This window comes from Dreissena polymorpha, chromosome 9 (assembly GCF_020536995.1).
Source record: "Dreissena polymorpha isolate Duluth1 chromosome 9, UMN_Dpol_1.0, whole genome shotgun sequence".
In the NCBI taxonomy this organism is placed as follows: Eukaryota; Metazoa; Mollusca; class Bivalvia; order Myida; family Dreissenidae; genus Dreissena; species Dreissena polymorpha.
In genome coordinates this window covers 38,003,087-38,020,394 of record NC_068363.1, presented here as the reverse complement: position 1 = coordinate 38,020,394, position 17,308 = coordinate 38,003,087, and the positions used below count along the sequence as shown (strand labels likewise).

General features: G+C 35.8%; 2 protein-coding genes across 34 annotated transcripts in view; both read left to right on the top strand.

Annotated features, from left to right (window-relative positions):
• On the top strand, positions 1-3,030 carry LOC127845206 (uncharacterized). 3 transcript variants are annotated; one of them, XM_052375996.1, is made up of 5 exons: positions 1-148; positions 425-583; positions 745-853; positions 960-1,199; positions 1,967-3,030. In XM_052375996.1, the coding sequence occupies exons 2-5, from the start codon at positions 461-463 to the stop codon at positions 2,347-2,349; spliced, it is 855 nt and encodes a 284-aa protein (XP_052231956.1). In that variant the 5' UTR covers positions 1-148; positions 425-460; the 3' UTR covers positions 2,350-3,030. The 3 variants fall into 3 exon arrangements, with proteins under 3 accessions (XP_052231956.1, XP_052231955.1, XP_052231954.1); XM_052375995.1 differs by having other exon boundaries at positions 39-172; XM_052375994.1 differs by lacking the exon at positions 1-148 and having other exon boundaries at positions 184-583.
• Positions 3,031-3,186: 156 nt separating this feature from the next.
• Positions 3,187-17,308, top strand: part of LOC127845198 (protein fantom-like) — a 61,274-nt gene continuing 47,152 nt past the window's right edge. For 3 of the 31 annotated variants that reach the window (XM_052375956.1, XM_052375955.1, XM_052375951.1), the window contains exons 1-8: positions 3,187-4,038; positions 8,643-8,723; positions 9,123-9,264; positions 10,802-10,878; positions 12,143-12,240; positions 14,223-14,303; positions 15,396-15,475; positions 16,344-16,430. In XM_052375956.1, coding sequence (XP_052231916.1) covers positions 8,678-8,723; positions 9,123-9,264; positions 10,802-10,878; positions 12,143-12,240; positions 14,223-14,303; positions 15,396-15,475; positions 16,344-16,430 — 611 coding nt within the window. In that variant the 5' untranslated portion in view covers positions 3,187-4,038; positions 8,643-8,677. Of the gene's footprint in view, positions 4,039-4,192; positions 4,277-4,377; positions 4,399-8,642; positions 8,724-9,122; positions 9,265-10,801; positions 10,879-12,142; positions 12,241-12,279; positions 12,297-12,324; positions 12,353-12,374; positions 12,409-12,436; positions 12,465-12,503; positions 12,521-12,542; positions 12,577-12,604; positions 12,633-12,660; positions 12,689-12,716; positions 12,745-12,772; positions 12,801-12,828; positions 12,857-12,878; positions 12,913-12,951; positions 12,969-12,990; positions 13,025-13,052; positions 13,081-13,108; positions 13,137-13,164; positions 13,193-13,220; positions 13,249-13,287; positions 13,305-13,331; positions 13,361-13,388; positions 13,417-13,443; positions 13,473-13,499; positions 13,529-13,556; positions 13,585-13,623; positions 13,641-14,222; positions 14,304-15,395; positions 15,476-16,343; positions 16,431-17,308 lie in introns of those variants that run through there. The other 28 variants (XM_052375952.1, XM_052375953.1, XM_052375954.1 and 25 more) reach the window with 28 other exon arrangements.

Sequence of the window (17,308 nt, the reverse complement as noted above, 5' to 3'; positions counted from 1 at the left end):
CGGCGAGGTGTGTGACTCATGCAGTTCCTCTCAGATATGTGGATGGTTATTAATCATGCGTTACATGAAGACGAGGAAAACCACAACACCAGGGAAGCGATCGGTGCCGGAAGAGCGGAATCGTCTACGAGCACTCCGGCTACTATAAGTAGGGACGCTGTGTGGACATTGGGTATGCTGGGGGAAGATTCAAGAGTGGATCGGTGTCGTGCACATTGTTAACCACGATACTCAATATAAAAATATAGTTGTTACACAATATTGATAATTTACTAAAATAAAAATAAAATATAACAGAATCCGATTAAATACGTCTTTAATCAGGGAATTTAAGAGTGAGTGGCATTTACATAATTATAGACCGCGTGTCTGTTTGACGCATATATACTCCGGCAACACTTTTGTCGTTCTTATGGATACACAGATTATCGCTGCCAACCTCGCCCTGCTGTTATGTGGGATGGCATACGGTGTCTGGGGACACGGACGCTTGCTGGAGCCTCCGGCGCGATCGTCCGCATGGCGATACGGATTTCCGGTACCCAACAACAAAGACGATCATGGAGTCAGATGCCCTGCTGGCGTAAGTTGATTGGTTTTCACCGCAACTGATATTTTACCATTTGTATGTGCACTTGTATATGCTACTTAAATTGTTTGTAGTACTGTAATTACGTGAACACGTTCATGAACTTTAAGTTTAAAATGTTACATTAAAACGTTTGAGAACATAATTTTCTACAGATGACGTGTAGCCTATGTGGAAACCCGGACAACGAGGCTGGTGGAATGTACGCACGAGGAATTCTGGTTCAGAATTACACGCAGGGGCAGACAATTCTCATCAAGCTGGGTACGTTTTCCCTCAACAGCTTTCTAAAAATTAAACTGTGTTACATACGATTGTATCTCGTTCACTTCATCGCCATTTCTCAAAGGCATTTGGTGATCATTAACAGAAATAACGGTGAACCATGGCGGGTATTCAACGTTTCGCATCTGTCCAAACAATGACGTCAACAAGCCCGTGACGCAGGAGTGTCTGAACAGGTACTTGCTGACGACCCCTAGCGGTGAGAGTAGGTATATCCACGAGCCGAAGGAGTCGCCGACCGGAACTGGGTATAAATACCTACACCTCGTACTGCCACGAGATCTCACGTGCACTCTGTGCGTCATACAGTGGGAATGGGTTACGAGTAAGTATACTCATGTGTTCTTTCATTGTTCCAAGTTAAGTGCATCCCGTGTTGGTATCCATCTATTAACAACTCAACCTATCAGTGGAATACAAACATCTATATTTTAGAATATGAATGCAGACTTTTTTCCGGTCAAACTAACCTCAAACTATGACAACAGTATTTACACTATGTGAGCTCATTACAAGAAATATCAGAGGTTTTTCTGCCTATTTTGGGAAAAGGAGTGTGACCAAATTGGGAATTTTTATCGACAAATTAGGCCATTTTGGGAATTTTTGCTTCGATGAAACGGCTCATTTTTGAAAAAATTGTGAATTTATCATGCTTAAATAATTCAGTGGTTTAACAAATAAATTTGTTTTTATTTGTTATTTTGTCTTCTTTATACATGTATAAACATATGCATTATTGGGCATGTTCAACGTTTATTCAAGTACTGCAGTTTTGTTTTTCAGTTACAATTACTCTCTGAGATAAGAACTGTACAGTCAAAACCTTATAGCAGATATTTGTGACCAAAACAAACACTGGTTAGTCACACAAGTTATAAGACACTTCATTCTTAAAAAAAATATTTGGAAATTCGGATTTTTTAAAAATAATTTTGGTTTGGGATAGGGTCCGTTTGCTTTGGGAGTGCCTCCGTTTTCCGGAGGCGCAGACAGTGCTGAAAAACCCCTGAATATATTTACATCATTTCAGATCAAATCAATTAAATACATACGACAGGGATGAAAACAGTGTCATTTTTATTCTTGTAGATTCTAACAACAACTGTAACTTCCAACACCCCGACTGCTGCAACAGAACAAACGTGGGATGTGGGCCACAGGAACGTTTTTACGGCTGTGCCGATGTGTCGGTCTTGCCGGCCTTATATCACGGAGCGCACCCTGCCTCTACGCCACTGACCTCTAACACAGTAACAGTGGATACCGGCAAAATACAATTTCCGGAAGGATTTCAGCTCATCGGTAGTGACCCCGGGTTGCCTGCTGCACAGGTGGGGCAAGACTGCATCGCCACTCAGTCCGCTCGCAGTACGTATGGTGCAACAAACGCCGACATGATTTGCCGCCATTTGTGTGTCAATGCAGACACGTGTCCAGTGTCACTTTGTGCAGACACTTGCAGACTTAAGTGAAGTCGGCGACGAGTGGTCCTCATCTTGCACTCGCCTTCTTAATAACTAATCATATAAATTTTCATATATATGTATAAGTATATCCAACACTTGCTGGTAATACGTTGTATTAGGAGGTAGGAATGTTATTCAATAGTGTATCGCTTATCTCTTTAAATTGTTAAAAAAACTAGGCTATAAAAGCACATTTGATTTTAAATGTATCGAATTATTATCCGGAAACAATTTTATTCATACCGCAGTCACTTAAGTCGATACAAACTTGTTTAAATACGTTAATGTAACGTGTTGTGCGTCTCGCGAGGTACATGTATTAAGTGAACGATTGGCGTGCGAATTCAGTTCAAGTAGGTTCATGGATTTAACGAAAGTCGTGTTTATAACGCACAGAGATACATTTAAGCACAGTCGAGCAAGTTACAGTGAAAAGTTATGTTATAGTTACTGCTATGTCGACTATTTGGACATTCTCATCTACCATATGTGTCCATACGCAGCGGTCTGTATGCGGTCAATATATATGTAACAATCTACTAACTGAATAATCTGATGACGTTCGTAAAAAGACAACGGTTGATTTGTTGTGGGAAATATGTCTTGGAGAAGGAAGTTTAGATCGTCTGGTGGTGTTTGCTGGTGTTTGCGTATTTACAAAAGGATGAAATAAATATGAACTGAATCCACGTTGTGTTGTTGAATATGAATGTGATACAACCAAATAACAGTACAATGTTTTACATACGGAGTACCGGTAGTCGAGTTGCGAATAAACAAAAATCGTCAGTTAAACAGATATATTTACAGAGACGAAGATCTACGTCTCTGATATTTGGAATACGGTTTGATTTTGTAATTCGTGTTTTTATCAAGCAAAGGCGAATCAAATACTCTAGCATTAACCATTACATATAAAACTGACGTTTCCTCATGATAATTTTCCTGCAACCTTAAAATGTCGTATTAACCGTGCTTCAGTGTTTGTGTGCTTAACGCGACTTTGAATAGATAAGTTCTTTACACATTTATTGGTATGTAGCCTAAGCACATGATTATGTGACACAGTCATTGACCATTTCGACATTATTTTAAGTAGATCTATGCGACTCAAAATCATCCGAAAACGGGGTGCATCATTTTGAACAACCATTACTTCATCAATTTTGCAGCGATTTTCACGATCTCGGTCTTATTTAACTCAGAAATGAATTTCCTTTCTTGAAATGTTATGTATTGCAATATTTTTACAAATGCTGGGTCAACATTTTAAGAAATAACACGATACACAACTCGCATGACCCAGTTGACACTGATCACGCTTTGGGGCCTTTTTGGTATTCGGCCCTTTTGGTATGCGGCCTTTTTGGTTTTCGGCCTTTCTGGACATAAAACTTCAAAAGTGTCATCATTGTCTTACTTTCAAGACTCCGTCACATCATGACAGAATCGAAATAATGTTTAAAATAACCAATAATTAATCGTTTCGGTGTTTCTTGATCGATAAACAAAATTTAGTTGAACTTTTTCTCAATAATATCAATTATCAATAAACAATTCAATAACCCACAGTTGATCAAAATTTCCCACTAACACGCCGTTTAATTAAACTTGCATCCGCATGCTAGTTTTTCTCAATGTAGGGTTTTGTCTTTTAAGGCTGCTGGAAAAATCAAACAAGGTTTTGGGATAAGCGTAATTTGCCTGATGTTTGCCTGATGTTTGATTATAATTGCATTTTAAATTTTCGATTGAAAACACTGTTAATAAATTGTATGTGTTTTAAAGTCTATCGCACAGAAGTCTTTAATAAAACCCCTATAGTAACACTGTTAGTTTACATTAGCAGCCAAACAAGCCACTTCCGGTAGATTGTAAACAACCGAAATTCCTTGTCAAAAATTGGCTACATTTGGTAAGTGATTTGGGATATGTACATATGTTTTAAGAATAAACGATGTTTATTTTACATTTGCATTGTCTTTCACAATTTTAATTTTGAACTTAACACTCTTTTCAATATTAACCGAACATGTTTGGACAAGTCCACAGACTGTCAGTGCTATTTGTTTCTCAAAAATTGTTTAATATATTTAAGTTGCCAAAGTTGGAGTCTTTGTATCGCTACTATTTTGCACCACTAAAATATCCTCCTTACCTAAATAATATGATTATAGGTGCTACCTAATTTACGGGCAAAAGCTTTTTAAGTTTTTTTGATAACCATGTATTTTTAATAAATATATGGACATGGACAGGTAATGAGGTATCTGGCAGGATTCTAATTTTCTTTCGCAAACTATTGTTGAATAGTTTAAATTTTGTCGCCACTAAAAAACTAGCCATTTTGTAGCAATTCTTAAATCACAGTCACTGCATACACTTAGCTCTATAGTTACAATTTGAATGCAAATATTATCCCTGAGTGACCCGAATCGACGCTGCCCTAATTCGACGCCATGTTTTTTTTGCCTCTGTTTGATACATAAGCGACATCCATTGACGTCATACAATAGCACATGGTACACTACGCACAATTTACTATAGTTGTTGTTTGTTATGTGGAAAATAGCGTGTTAAAAAGTAAGATATGGCTGATTGGTTTGCAATTGATGGATATTTATGTATTTTACTTAATGCAAAACTTTTGAACACTTTACACCCAATTGTCTTTGTAAATAAGACCGTGGGATAATGCATCGGTTTTGTCTGCAAAAGTTCACTATTTAATTCATAAGTCACGTGACTGCCATTTAACAAAACATTGTATAAATAGATTAATTTTCACTATGAAAAAGGTGTACGCGTAAACTTTGATTTGAAGTCCGGATATGTTTTTGGTTATGCTGTAATATAATTTTAACCACATGTAGCAAGTGTTTATGTTGGTAATTGCATATTAGGTTGATTACTTATTTTCATTTACTTAATTATAATTGTAGGTTCCACAAAAGATGTACAGGTTATATTCACCTACTTCCATAAACACAGCTTATGACAAGGGGTTGCTGACAGGGGCCCCTATTAAAACCACTGCTAGAAAGTATGGCATCCCAAAATTAAAAACCTTAATTGATTTAATTAATTTCAGTTCCATATTGCTTTTACAGTGATACAAATTTAAGCACAACAATCACAAGTTAATATTTTATGCATTCAGTCTCCACAAGAGTGATATTTACATTAATATCAGGTAACCAATCAAAACTTTGCGTTGTTTTAGGGCACTCTCAACAAATATGGCCGCTGTTACATAGACTTGGGTCATTTTGTTTTTCAACGAATTTTTGTTGATAACACAATCAATTGAATTTAAAATGTGTAAATAAAAGGTAAATGTGTAATGAAATAACACAATTAATTACATAAATCCTTATATTGAGCAACAAAACTTCAACAAACTGCTTGTATGCGTCGAAATTGGGCACTCGAGGATAGAATGCATCATGTTATATCATCCATATTTTTTTTATTTAAACATTCAAATAACACATAACACAGTACATATATAAAAAGGTATGTGGTATTGTGTGGAGATACAAAACACTTCACATCATTTATTTGCACATAAAATAATAGTTACAAAATAAGTAATACTAAAACACTGTCATCAACCTACAGTACACGAATATTTACGTATATGAAATTACAATGTACAAAGTGGTGTTATTTTATTACCTTTTACAAAATTAACAATGCTGGTTTTGTACTAGCCATAAAAAATTTATCATTGATTAACAAGTAACAACCAATTTATTAATTACACAATATAAAGGAAATCATATTAATTGCATTATGCATTTACTAAACAAGCTATTTGCTACTGTTTAGAATTACACTATCTTACTAAAAATGATCACAACAGGTACTTAGTGCTTTTACATACTTGTGGTAAGTTTTGTATTACTAGTTTGACATTTATTGGCAGACACTTGTCGATATACAGACTAAATTTGCATGGGAACTTTCATATTTTTTCAGCATAATTGCCTTCAAATTGTTAATTTAACAACCCTTTGACATTGTTTGCACATCTGATCTTATTATACCATAGCTGATTTTTGTTTATAGATAGACAGATATAGACTTTTCAAAGTTCTATTAAAGTTTACACATGTTCCATCCAAGTAAACCAACAGAACCAATAAAGATCACCACAGATAATAACTGTGTGTATAGCTTGGAAACTTTGATAGTTCGGGAATCCCTCCTTTGTTGATTTCTGTAAACCAACACTGTCAGTTTTGCTGGATAGAATGGCTTGTGTGATGCCCAGCACTTGCCTTGGCAGAACAGCTTCTCAAAACGGAAAACCAACAAATATCTTAAAATCTGATCAATAATGCAGACAATTTATAAATGTCTTGTTTTTTGTTGACTTCTAAACTTGAAGATTTTTTACGTAAAATTGTGGTAAGAAAATCCAAAGGTTTCTGATTTTGTGGTTTTAGGCCTAAACTTATTATAGTGATATGTAACCTTTCGGGATATCGGTAAAGTGCGAGCAGACAAGGTGTAAATACGTTAAAAATTAAAGCTAAACGACTAAAAAGTTAGATCGGAATATCTTTAAATTTTGTGAATAAATGTGTTTCTAATGGATAACAACGACAACTTACCAGAATATTGCTCATGATCACACGTACAACTTCTTTCTGAGAGCGAATGGAAAATGCGTCACGAATTCTGACAAATAAACAGTAGGGTGTCGTTATTGAAATACCACGATAATACTGGAAGAATAGAGATGCTAACTATAATGTTTAAAACAAATATTTTTTTTAACAAGCGTTTGTGATTTGTCAGGATAATAATAACAATAAGATATCGAAAAGATCAAAGCAAATAAATTCGACAGAAATCTGAGATTCGGCAATATATTTAAGACGGGTTATGTTCACGTAAATTGTGTTTGGTAAAGACTGTCAATATATGTAGTTAACCAGTCTTCGGCTTATACCCACTGAAGATGAGTATTCGGGGGAGATAATTGAGTAATGTCTTAATTCTGGAACGGTTGCAAAGAAAAACAAATAATGCGATAATATTTAGTGCGATTCGCTACACAATTATGATGTCATTGATATCATTTTTCCTGAGGTATGTATTTACATGTGATTTAGCATATGTCAAAGTGTTTTTTATTTGTTCAAGGTCATAAATAGCATCGCGAAAATATATGTCGTGTGACAAATTTTTTTGAGACGCATCCATATGTGGTTATGTGGTATTCTTATGTAATTTCAGGGCCCTCAATCTATCAAATCTGCCGCCGAATTTCGACGGCAGTCCCCCACCTGAAAAGTATACGTTTTTTCCCCTTTTGGGGGGGGGGGGGAAATTCCCCCTAAAAAAAAAAAAAAAAAAAAAAAAAATTTTTAATAGAAAGATGTGTCTCATGATTATTATATCTTAATTCTATTTCAATTTAATCTTTTCAAACATACTAAATTATGAAAAATGCAATGAATATAGTGCAAACATGTACACATGTAATAATGAGAGAGTAAGTAAAAAAAAATCCCCCAAAAAGGGAAAGGCCGCAAAAAAGTTTGTTAGATTTGTCATGCATGGTGAAGTGATTTAAAGTTAAAAAAACGATAAAAACATGCGCTTCCTCTAGCCTGACTATCAAACTTTAAATTTTGAACATACCAGTCATAAGATTGCAAGTTTCATTTTTTATTTTAGTATTTAAGTAGATTTTTCCTATGTGTTGATCCCTGGATGTGTTCATGTTCCAACTCTATCCATTTCCCGATAATCTTGTGTATTTATGATTTCTAGTTTACAACCAAAATATGACCTATATTGACAATGAATGTGCTTAAGAATTGTATAAACACAGATGTCCCCTATTTAAAGCACTGATATTAATAGGAATTCAAAGAGATTAAAATAGCCGTGGGGAGGGGGTAATAATTGCAACGGCAATCTAGTTCATAAAAATTCATTTGGACATTGCAAGTGACTTAAATATGCTGTTTCTACTTAAGAACTTATATTTAGTCATCCATTCAGCATTATTTTATTAGGTATGATCTTTATTAAATATAATTTGATGCTAATATCAAGTAATATTGTAAGTTACTGTATTGATTTTCAATAGCCCATTGAATCAAATTGGGTGTTTCTGCATAAACCAGAACATTTACAAATAAAACAAACTGGCAAAAGGAGTAAGATGTTTTAAAATGGTGGAGCATTAAATGGGAGGGTTCCTCCTGCTATTCTGCTTTTGCTAAATCCCTATAATAAACATTGTGGATACTGATGCAATCAATTTTCTTGCATTTTAGAGATGATGCCAATGAAGCACACATAGAAAAAGAACATGACAGATGTGGATCATATTCCTGTGAAAGACACCAATATTGGTGGTGAGTACATACATTTTCTTTGTTAACTTTTATTCATCTACCACTAAGCGGAGTTCATGGCCAGAATATTTATTTTGACAATATTATAGTCATGTTGAAATATGGGTCATGTCTTCAACAAATGGTGTACTTAAAAATCAGATGAGCATTTAAGGGCCATCATGGCCCTGTTGTTAAAAGGTGTACTCAGTATGAAAATGAAAATGCATCTCTGCATTTCTTTATGATTCTATAGATTATGTGGATGAGTGCTTTTGTCAGCTTGTTTGGAATCTTTTCAGTATCAATCACATCAAGAAAGTTATAATCTTATATCACAGCACAACAATGAAGTATGTTACAGAGGAAAAATGTTGGTTGAAATCAAAATGTTTAGCGTTTTTAATGGCCCTTCCTCAGGTCTTGAGCAGAAGGCAGCCCAACAGCGGCGTTTGGTCAGCAAGTGGGAACGTGACGTGTTGGAAGACAAGTACCTGCGTATGTCTGAGGAAAACATCATATTAAAGAAACATGCCAGAAAACAGGAAGACAAGATTAAGAGGTTTCAACATTTTGTTTCTTAATTTCATCATGATTTGAGAGGTCTATGGAAAGGAGCTGCAAATATTGTCTATTTTATATGGTGTAACTTAACGGCAGGGATCATATTTTCCCGCAACATCAATCGGTCCGGATATAAATGGGGAAAAGTATCCGAAAATGTATATCCGAAATCATGACAAATTACGTTAAAATATATACCATTGATTTTGCCATTCATGAAGGTGGTATAATACATGTACAAGTAAAATTCCCTTAGGCATTTTTTTAAAAAACGGAACGAGTTTTCTCAACTGGTTTTATCATTTTGTATTTTATTGTTGTTTCGTGTGCTGTTTTATCAGACTTTTTTCATCGTTGTCAATATTATTAATCTGTGTAAGTCTATACCGATGTTTTTAATTTTTGTCGACTCGATAATAGCTCACAAACATGCACTGAACCAAACAAATGTCTGTGCGTAGGTTGGCTACTGACAACAACAACCAAATATTTAATAAATAATTTGTTGTCAAATAACCCACGGACGATAGTTTAGATGCGTAGGGATTTAATCACGAGAGCGAAGCTTTGAAACCACGCATCTAATTTTCCGGTCGTGAATTATTCAACAACAAAGTATAAAGTACACGAATTATTTCGATTCTAACACGGTTTTACTAAAGATTAATTCAATGTATATTATTTTTCTTGTGTACTATTTTATGTGAAGTTCCGCCCATAAAAATGTCATTAGGGTGTGTTAGCATGTACACTGTGTAATCGATTTCATGACATGGGAATTTAAATAGCAAACAGAATCGGACCGACTGTTTGGGATTTTCAATCGGTCTTTCATGACCCCAATCGGTCTAGGACCGACAAAACCGAAAAAATATGATCCCTGCTTAACGGGTATTTATTTTTGTGTTATATAAAATTGACAACATGTACACTTTATTCTCATGATATGTATTAGTACAAATGCTAACTGATTCTGTACAAAATTTACTTACAAAAACGTTATAAAGACTTATATATTATTTATATGAGCTCTAGTATTTAAAACCTTCTTTTTTCAAGTTGTTGCTACCATAGAATATGGTAGTTGCAAAAATATTACCAAGCGATTACTGCAAAGCCATCACATTTTTGTAGGATTGTTTGCGTTAAGATGGAACTTCAGTTAAAAACTATTTATTTAAGCTCTATTGCATTGAAAGCCCCAGGCTTATAGAAACGCTCCGGAGTCTGTTTTCTGGGCCTATAACCAGTACTTGGTGTCTTTGTGGAAGATCTAAAGAATGCTCCCTGAATGCGGATCGAACCCGTGACCTCCCGATGGCTAGGTGGACACCATTGGACTTTGACAGAAACATTAATTATTGAGGGTTTAAAAACGTTATTGGGACTTTAATTTCAGTTGGAAAAAGAAATCAAATTAGTGACATATTTTCACTAAAACAACAAAGGAAACAAAAAGTGAATAACAAAAGTTGGAAAAAGCTATTAAACCATGTTTGAAATGGCAGAGGTCATTGTGTTTTTTCCTGTTATAGAATGGCCACTAAGCTATTGCGATTGGTGAATGACAAAAAGAAAACAGTTGATGGCGATATTGGGACAGGGCCACCAGGTGAGTAAGGATATTGTGTAAGCTTCCCAGGTCTATGTAAATATAGTTGTTGTTTTTATGCTCTCCATATTTATATCTATATATATATATGGGGAGCATATAGTTGCCAGTTTGTCCTTCCGTATGTCGCACTTTTGTTACAGCGTCTCATAGCGCCTTCAATATTTTACCGATCTCTTACATATTTAGCATGAAGGTACCTTGCATGGACCTCTACCTTTTGATGAGGTTTGAGGTCACTGGGGTCAAGGTCACTGAGGCTAATAATAGATTTTTCCATCACATTTTTGTTACAGTTTCTCATAGCGTTTTCAATATTTTACCCATCTCTAACCTATTTGGCATGTAGGTACCTTGCATGGACCTCTACTTTTTGATGAGGTTTGAGGTCACTGGGGCAAGGTCAAGGTCACCGAGGCTACTAATAGATTTTCCGTCACACTTTTGTTACAGTTTCTCATAGCGCCTGCAATATTTTACCAATCTCTTCCATATTTAGCATATAGGTACCTTGCATGTACTTCTACCTTTTGATAAGGTTTGAGGTCACTGGGGTCAAGGTCACCGAGGCTAATAATAGATTTTCCGTCACACTTTTTTTACAGTTTCTCATAGCGCCTTCAATATTTTACCAATCTCTTCCATATTTAGCATATAGGTACCTTGCATGTACTTCTACCTTTTGATAAGGTTTGAGGTCACAGGGGTCAAGGTCAAGGTCAACGAGGCTAATAATAGATTTTCCGTCAAACTTTTTTTACAGTTTCTCATAGCGCCTTCAATATTTTACCGATCTCTTCCATATTTAGCATGTAGGTACCTTGCATGGACCTCTACCTTTTGATTGAGGTTTGAGGTCACTGGGGTCAAGGTCACCGAGGCTAATAATAGATTTTTTTGTCACATTTTTGCTACAGTTTCTCATAGCGTCTTCAATATTTTACCGATCTCTTACATATTTGGCATGTAGGTACCTTGCATGGACCTCTACCTTTTGATGAGGTTTGAAGTCACTGGGGTCAAGGTCATCAAGGCTAATAATATATTTTCTCAAGGTCATACTTTCTTTTCCACACACTTAACCCATATATCACCAAAGCATCATTGGGGAGCATCCATCAGTTTTACTGATATCCTTGTTTCAATTTGTTTTCAGTGAATAAAAATAATTGGGTATGTAAAATTGCTATACAGGATGAACTTGAAATTCTTCATTGTTTAAAAATGTGTCGCTGGTTATTATGCCAACATACTATCTTTGCAGCTAAGAAGATTAGAGATATTGAAACAGAAGAGAAAATGGCCGAACTGCATGAGAAAATTAGCCGCCTTGAGAAGCAAAGCCATCAATACAGAGAAAAGGTACAGTTTTGTTATTGAGCTGTCTTGAGAAGTAAAGCCATCAATACAGAGAAAAGGTACAGTTTTGTTATTGAGCTGTCTTGAGAAGCAAAGCCATCAATACAGAGAAAAGGTACAGTTTTGTTATTGAGCCGCCTTGAGAAGCAAAGCCATCAATACAGAGAAAAGGTACAGTTTTGTTATTGAGCTGTCTTGAGAAGCAAAGCCATCAATACAGAGAAAAGGTACAGTTTTGTTATTGAGCTGTCTTGAGAAGTAAAGCCATCAATACAGAGAAAAGGTACAGTTTTGTTATTGAGCCGCCTTGAGAAGCAAAGCCATCAATACAGAGAAAAGGTACAGTTTTGTTATTGAGCTGTCTTGAGAAGCAAAGCCATCAATACAGAGAAAAGGTACAGTTTTGTTATTGAGCTGTCTTGAGAAGCAAAGCCATCAATACAGAGAAAAGGTACAGTTTTGTTATTGAGCTGTCTTGAGAAGCAAAGCCATCAATACAGAGAAAAGGTACAGTTTTGTTATTGAGCTGTCTTGAGAAGCAAAGCCATCAATACAGAGAAAAGGTACAGTTTTGTTATTGAGCTGTCTTGAGAAGCAAAGCCATCAATACAGAGAAAAGGTACAGTTTTGTTCTTGAGCCGCCTTGAGAAGCAAAGCCATCAATACAGAGAAAAGGTACAGTTTTGTTATTGAGCTGTCTTGAGAAGTAAAGCCATCAATACAGAGAAAAGGTACAGTTTTGTTATTGAGCCGCCTTGAGAAGCAAAGCCATCAATACAGAGAAAAGGTACAGTTTTGTTATTGAGCTGTCTTGAGAAGCAAAGCCATCAATACAGAGAAAAGGTACAGTTTTGTTATTGAGCTGTCTTGAGAAGCAAAGCCATCAATACAGAGAAAAGGTACAGTTTTGTTATTGAGCTGTCTTGAGAAGCAAAGCCATCAATACAGAGAAAAGGTACAGTTTTGTTATTGAGCTGTCTTGAGAAGCAAAGCCATCAATACAGAGAAAAGGTACAGTTTTGTTATTGAGCTGCCTTGAGAAGTAAAGCCATCAATACAGAGAAAAGGTACAGTTTTGTTATTGAGCTGCCTTGAGAAGCAAAGCCATCAATACAGAGAAAAGGTACAGTTTTGTAATTGAGCTGTCTTGAGAAGCAAAGCCATCAATACAGAGAAAAGGTGCAGTTTTGTTATTGAGCTGCCTTGAGAAGCAAAGCCATCAATACAGAGAAAAGGTACAGTTTTGTTATTGAGCTGCCTTGAGAAGCAAAGCCATCAATACAGAGAAAAGGTACAGTTTTGTAATTGAGCTGTCTTGAGAAGCAAAGCCATCAATACAGAGAAAAGGTACAGTTTTGTTATTGAGCTGCCTTGAGAAGTAAAGCCATCAATACAGAGAAAAGGTGCAGTTTTGTAATTTACCTTAATGGATATTCAGGTGATCTGTTGATCAGGTTGAAAAAGTGACACATGACATCAATGTGGGAACAGATTGTAAAAAATAAAATTTTAAGTGTTTGTATCAAAAGAATGAATATAACATGATGGGCTATTCTGAAAATTAGATTCATTTATTAGCAATAATCATTTAATACTGATTTTAAGAATTTTAATCAATCTTTACACTTACTGATTACATAATTTGGAGAGTGTTTTATTTGGTTAAAATTTTTGACATCACATAGGTCATTAAATTGTACATGGAGTAGAAAATGCACGGTTAAACATAGCTGTTTGTATTTGCAAGTGGTAATGTCTATAGTCTTAATCCTAGGGTTGAAATGCTGTTTTCTTGCTATTAAACTGGAGCTCCTCTTTGTATATCCGTCATAACATAAACAATAATTTTGTACTTTGTGTTAACATTTCTGTTTACTAAAACGCTTTGTTAAATTTGTGATAATTTGCCTCGTGTACGATCCTTTTTGTTGTTATGTTTGTGTATCTGCAGTTTGCTACAGATTCATGTATCATGATTGTTTCAGTTGGAACTAGCCAAGCAGCAGTTGGCATCTGCCAGCAAGAGACCCCAACAGTACCCACATGCCATGTCCAGAATCAACACGGTAATGTGATTATATTGTTTGCAGAGTTTATTGTCCATTTATAAATGTACCATGAAACACCACTGTTTATGATACTGGTTTTACTTTTTATGCCCCCGGATCGAAAGATCGGGGGTATATTGTTTTTGGCCTGTCTGTCTGTCATTCATTTATTCATTCATTGTATGTGTGTCCCAAAACTTTAACCTTGGTTAGAGTTTGATAACTTTTGCAATATTCAAGATAGCAACTTCATATTTGGCATGCATGTGTATCTCACGGAGCTGCACATTTTGAGTGGTAAAAAAGTTAAGGTCAATGTCATCCTTCAAGGTCAATGGTAAAATATTATCGTATTTTTCTTTCCTAAAACTTTAACCTTCGTTAAAGTTTGGTCATAACTTTTTGAATAGTGAAGATAGCAACTTGATATTTGGCATGCATGTGTATCTCATGGAGCTGCACATTTTGAGTGGTGAAAGGTCAAGGTCATCCTTCAAGGTCAAATGTCAAATTTATGTCTTCAAAGCGGTGCAATAGGGGGCATTGTGTTTCTGACAAACACATCTCTTGTTGTTTCCCTGTAATTGATGTAAATTAAGTGGTAGCAGAATACTATCTTGCTGGCTTTGTTAAAAAACCTGACTGCCAAGTGGGTTTAAAAATGTTGAGCTTTTGTGATTGCATTGTCTGGCATTTGTCATGTTTCCTAAACCATTGTCTTGTGAAAAATGTAGAGGCCATATATATAAGACAATTATTCATAAAACACGGTAAAAATATTGGTCCAGATTAAATCTTGGCTGAATTAAAAACTGGGACACTTTGGGGTCAAAAAGAGCTCACTAAGTTGAATTAATTAAAAAGTTTGTGAACATTCTAGAGGCTACATTTCTTGCCCATACTTCATTAAACTTAGTGAGAAATTTGTCCCCATGTTTTTTAAAAGGAGCAATATTTTACCTTTATTAGAATTTTTAGATGTGTAATGGTACCAATTATATGTCCAAAATTGTATATTAGTATGGTCATGATACCATTCAATTGGTTTTATCCTGTCAGTGTTGTTACAAATGATTATCTTCTTTACTTAGTGGTATCTGTTGTTTGTAGGGCATTCACAAGACTGCCCCAGATCCAAGGCTTACTAAGAACATGAGAGTGACTGGTCCTCCACAGGACCATAGAACTAGGTAGGTGGTCTCTTATTATTGGACTGCTGAAAAAACATAGAACTAGGTCCATTGTCTCTTACTATGCTATAGCTGCTTTTGATCGTATACTAACAAAACACCTGATCACCTTACTTCATTTTGACCTTGACATCGACCTACTATTAGAGTAACCAGGGGTTTTTTTGGCCCGATTTTATAGCCGAAATTCGGCTATGTTCCCAATCCCAAAAAGTATACTTTTTTCCCCAAAATGTGGCAAAAAATTCCCAATTTCCAAAAATAAAATAAAAAAATCCCTAATCAGTGGACTTTTCGTTTGGAATAAAAAGGCTAATGAATTTATTTTCCCAATTTCATGAAAATGCCGATAAAATTCCCAATTCCAAAGCCATGGGCTATCGTCCCAAAAAGTGGAAAAAAAAACCTGATAGCACTTGTTAAAATAAGCCAATTAATCAATACAGACCCGGCTTCCTCTTGAGGCACATGCATCATTAAATGTAGCATTTGTTTCTGTTTAATTATGTTCAATAGATACCAGAACTACAAAAACATTGTTAGCTTTGTGTAAGGCTAACATTTAAATACTTTTGTGAAAACAGGCTTAATCCATGTGCGTAAAGTGTTCTCCCAGGTTAGCCTTTGCAGTCTGCACAGGCTAATCAGGGATGACACTTTCCACTTTATTTGTATTTTTTGTTTTAAGGAAGACTGTTCTTGACAAAAAAAATACAGTTTAGGCGGAAAGTGTCATCCCTGATTAGCCTGTGTTGACTGCATCTGGGATGACACTTAAAGAACATGCATTTAACCCCGTTATATCAGAGCATGACTCAAATATAATTAAAACAATCCATGTTCAATCATATTTGCCTTGTTTCCCCAGGGGAGCCCCTGGTAGCCCATCCCGAGGTCAAAGTCACACGGTGCACTACTCGGCCCTGGAGGACACCCGCATGGAGAACCATCGCCTGTAAGTGACTGCCACCTTGCCGCTAATTACTGTCGTATCAGGCTGTGTTCAATTGACAATGTAAATAATAATGAATGTGTATTGTTTGTAAAGAATGTGTCACTCATTTCTTACATTAACCATGCGTTTGACATACTATGGTGAATGTGAACAATCGCTTGTAAGTGGTTTCCACCATGATGGCTGCTAATTACCTTTATGTAAGGATGGTTTCCGATAGCACTATCAATTAACTTGTTTGTTAATTGTTTGTAAAGAATTATTCACTAATTGCTCAAATTAACAATGCAATTTAAAAACTGTGGTGAATTTGTTTAGCTGGAGGAAGCAGTGAAAAAAATTAGCGAATACATGTAAGACCTGCACTTGTACATGTTAAATCAGACTTGCTCATAATTTTGGCTTTATTTAGGGAGGTTTGTAAACTTTCTTGGTTTCTTTCAATAATGTTGGAATTCAAGCTTGTCTGGTCGAACTGCTAATTTCGATGACTAAGTATATCTCTGATATCTATAAATTGTGTCGTGTTCTGAGAAAATTGGGCTTAATGCATGTGCGTAAAGTGTCGTCCCAGATTAGCCTGTGCAGTCCGCACAGGCAAATCAAGGACGACACTTTCTGCCTAAACTTGATTTATGGTAAGAAGGGACTTCCTTGAAACTAAAAATACCATAAAAGCGGAAAGTGTCGTCCCTGATTAGCCTGTGCAGACTGCACAGGCTAATCAGGGATGACACTATACACACATGCATATTGCCCAATTTTCACAGAACAAGACACAATTATTGCACAAAGTGACTGACCAGTGTTTTTATGCTCCCCCAAAATTTTTGTCCGGGCTATTTCTCGCAATTAATGACCGGAATTCAATTAAACTT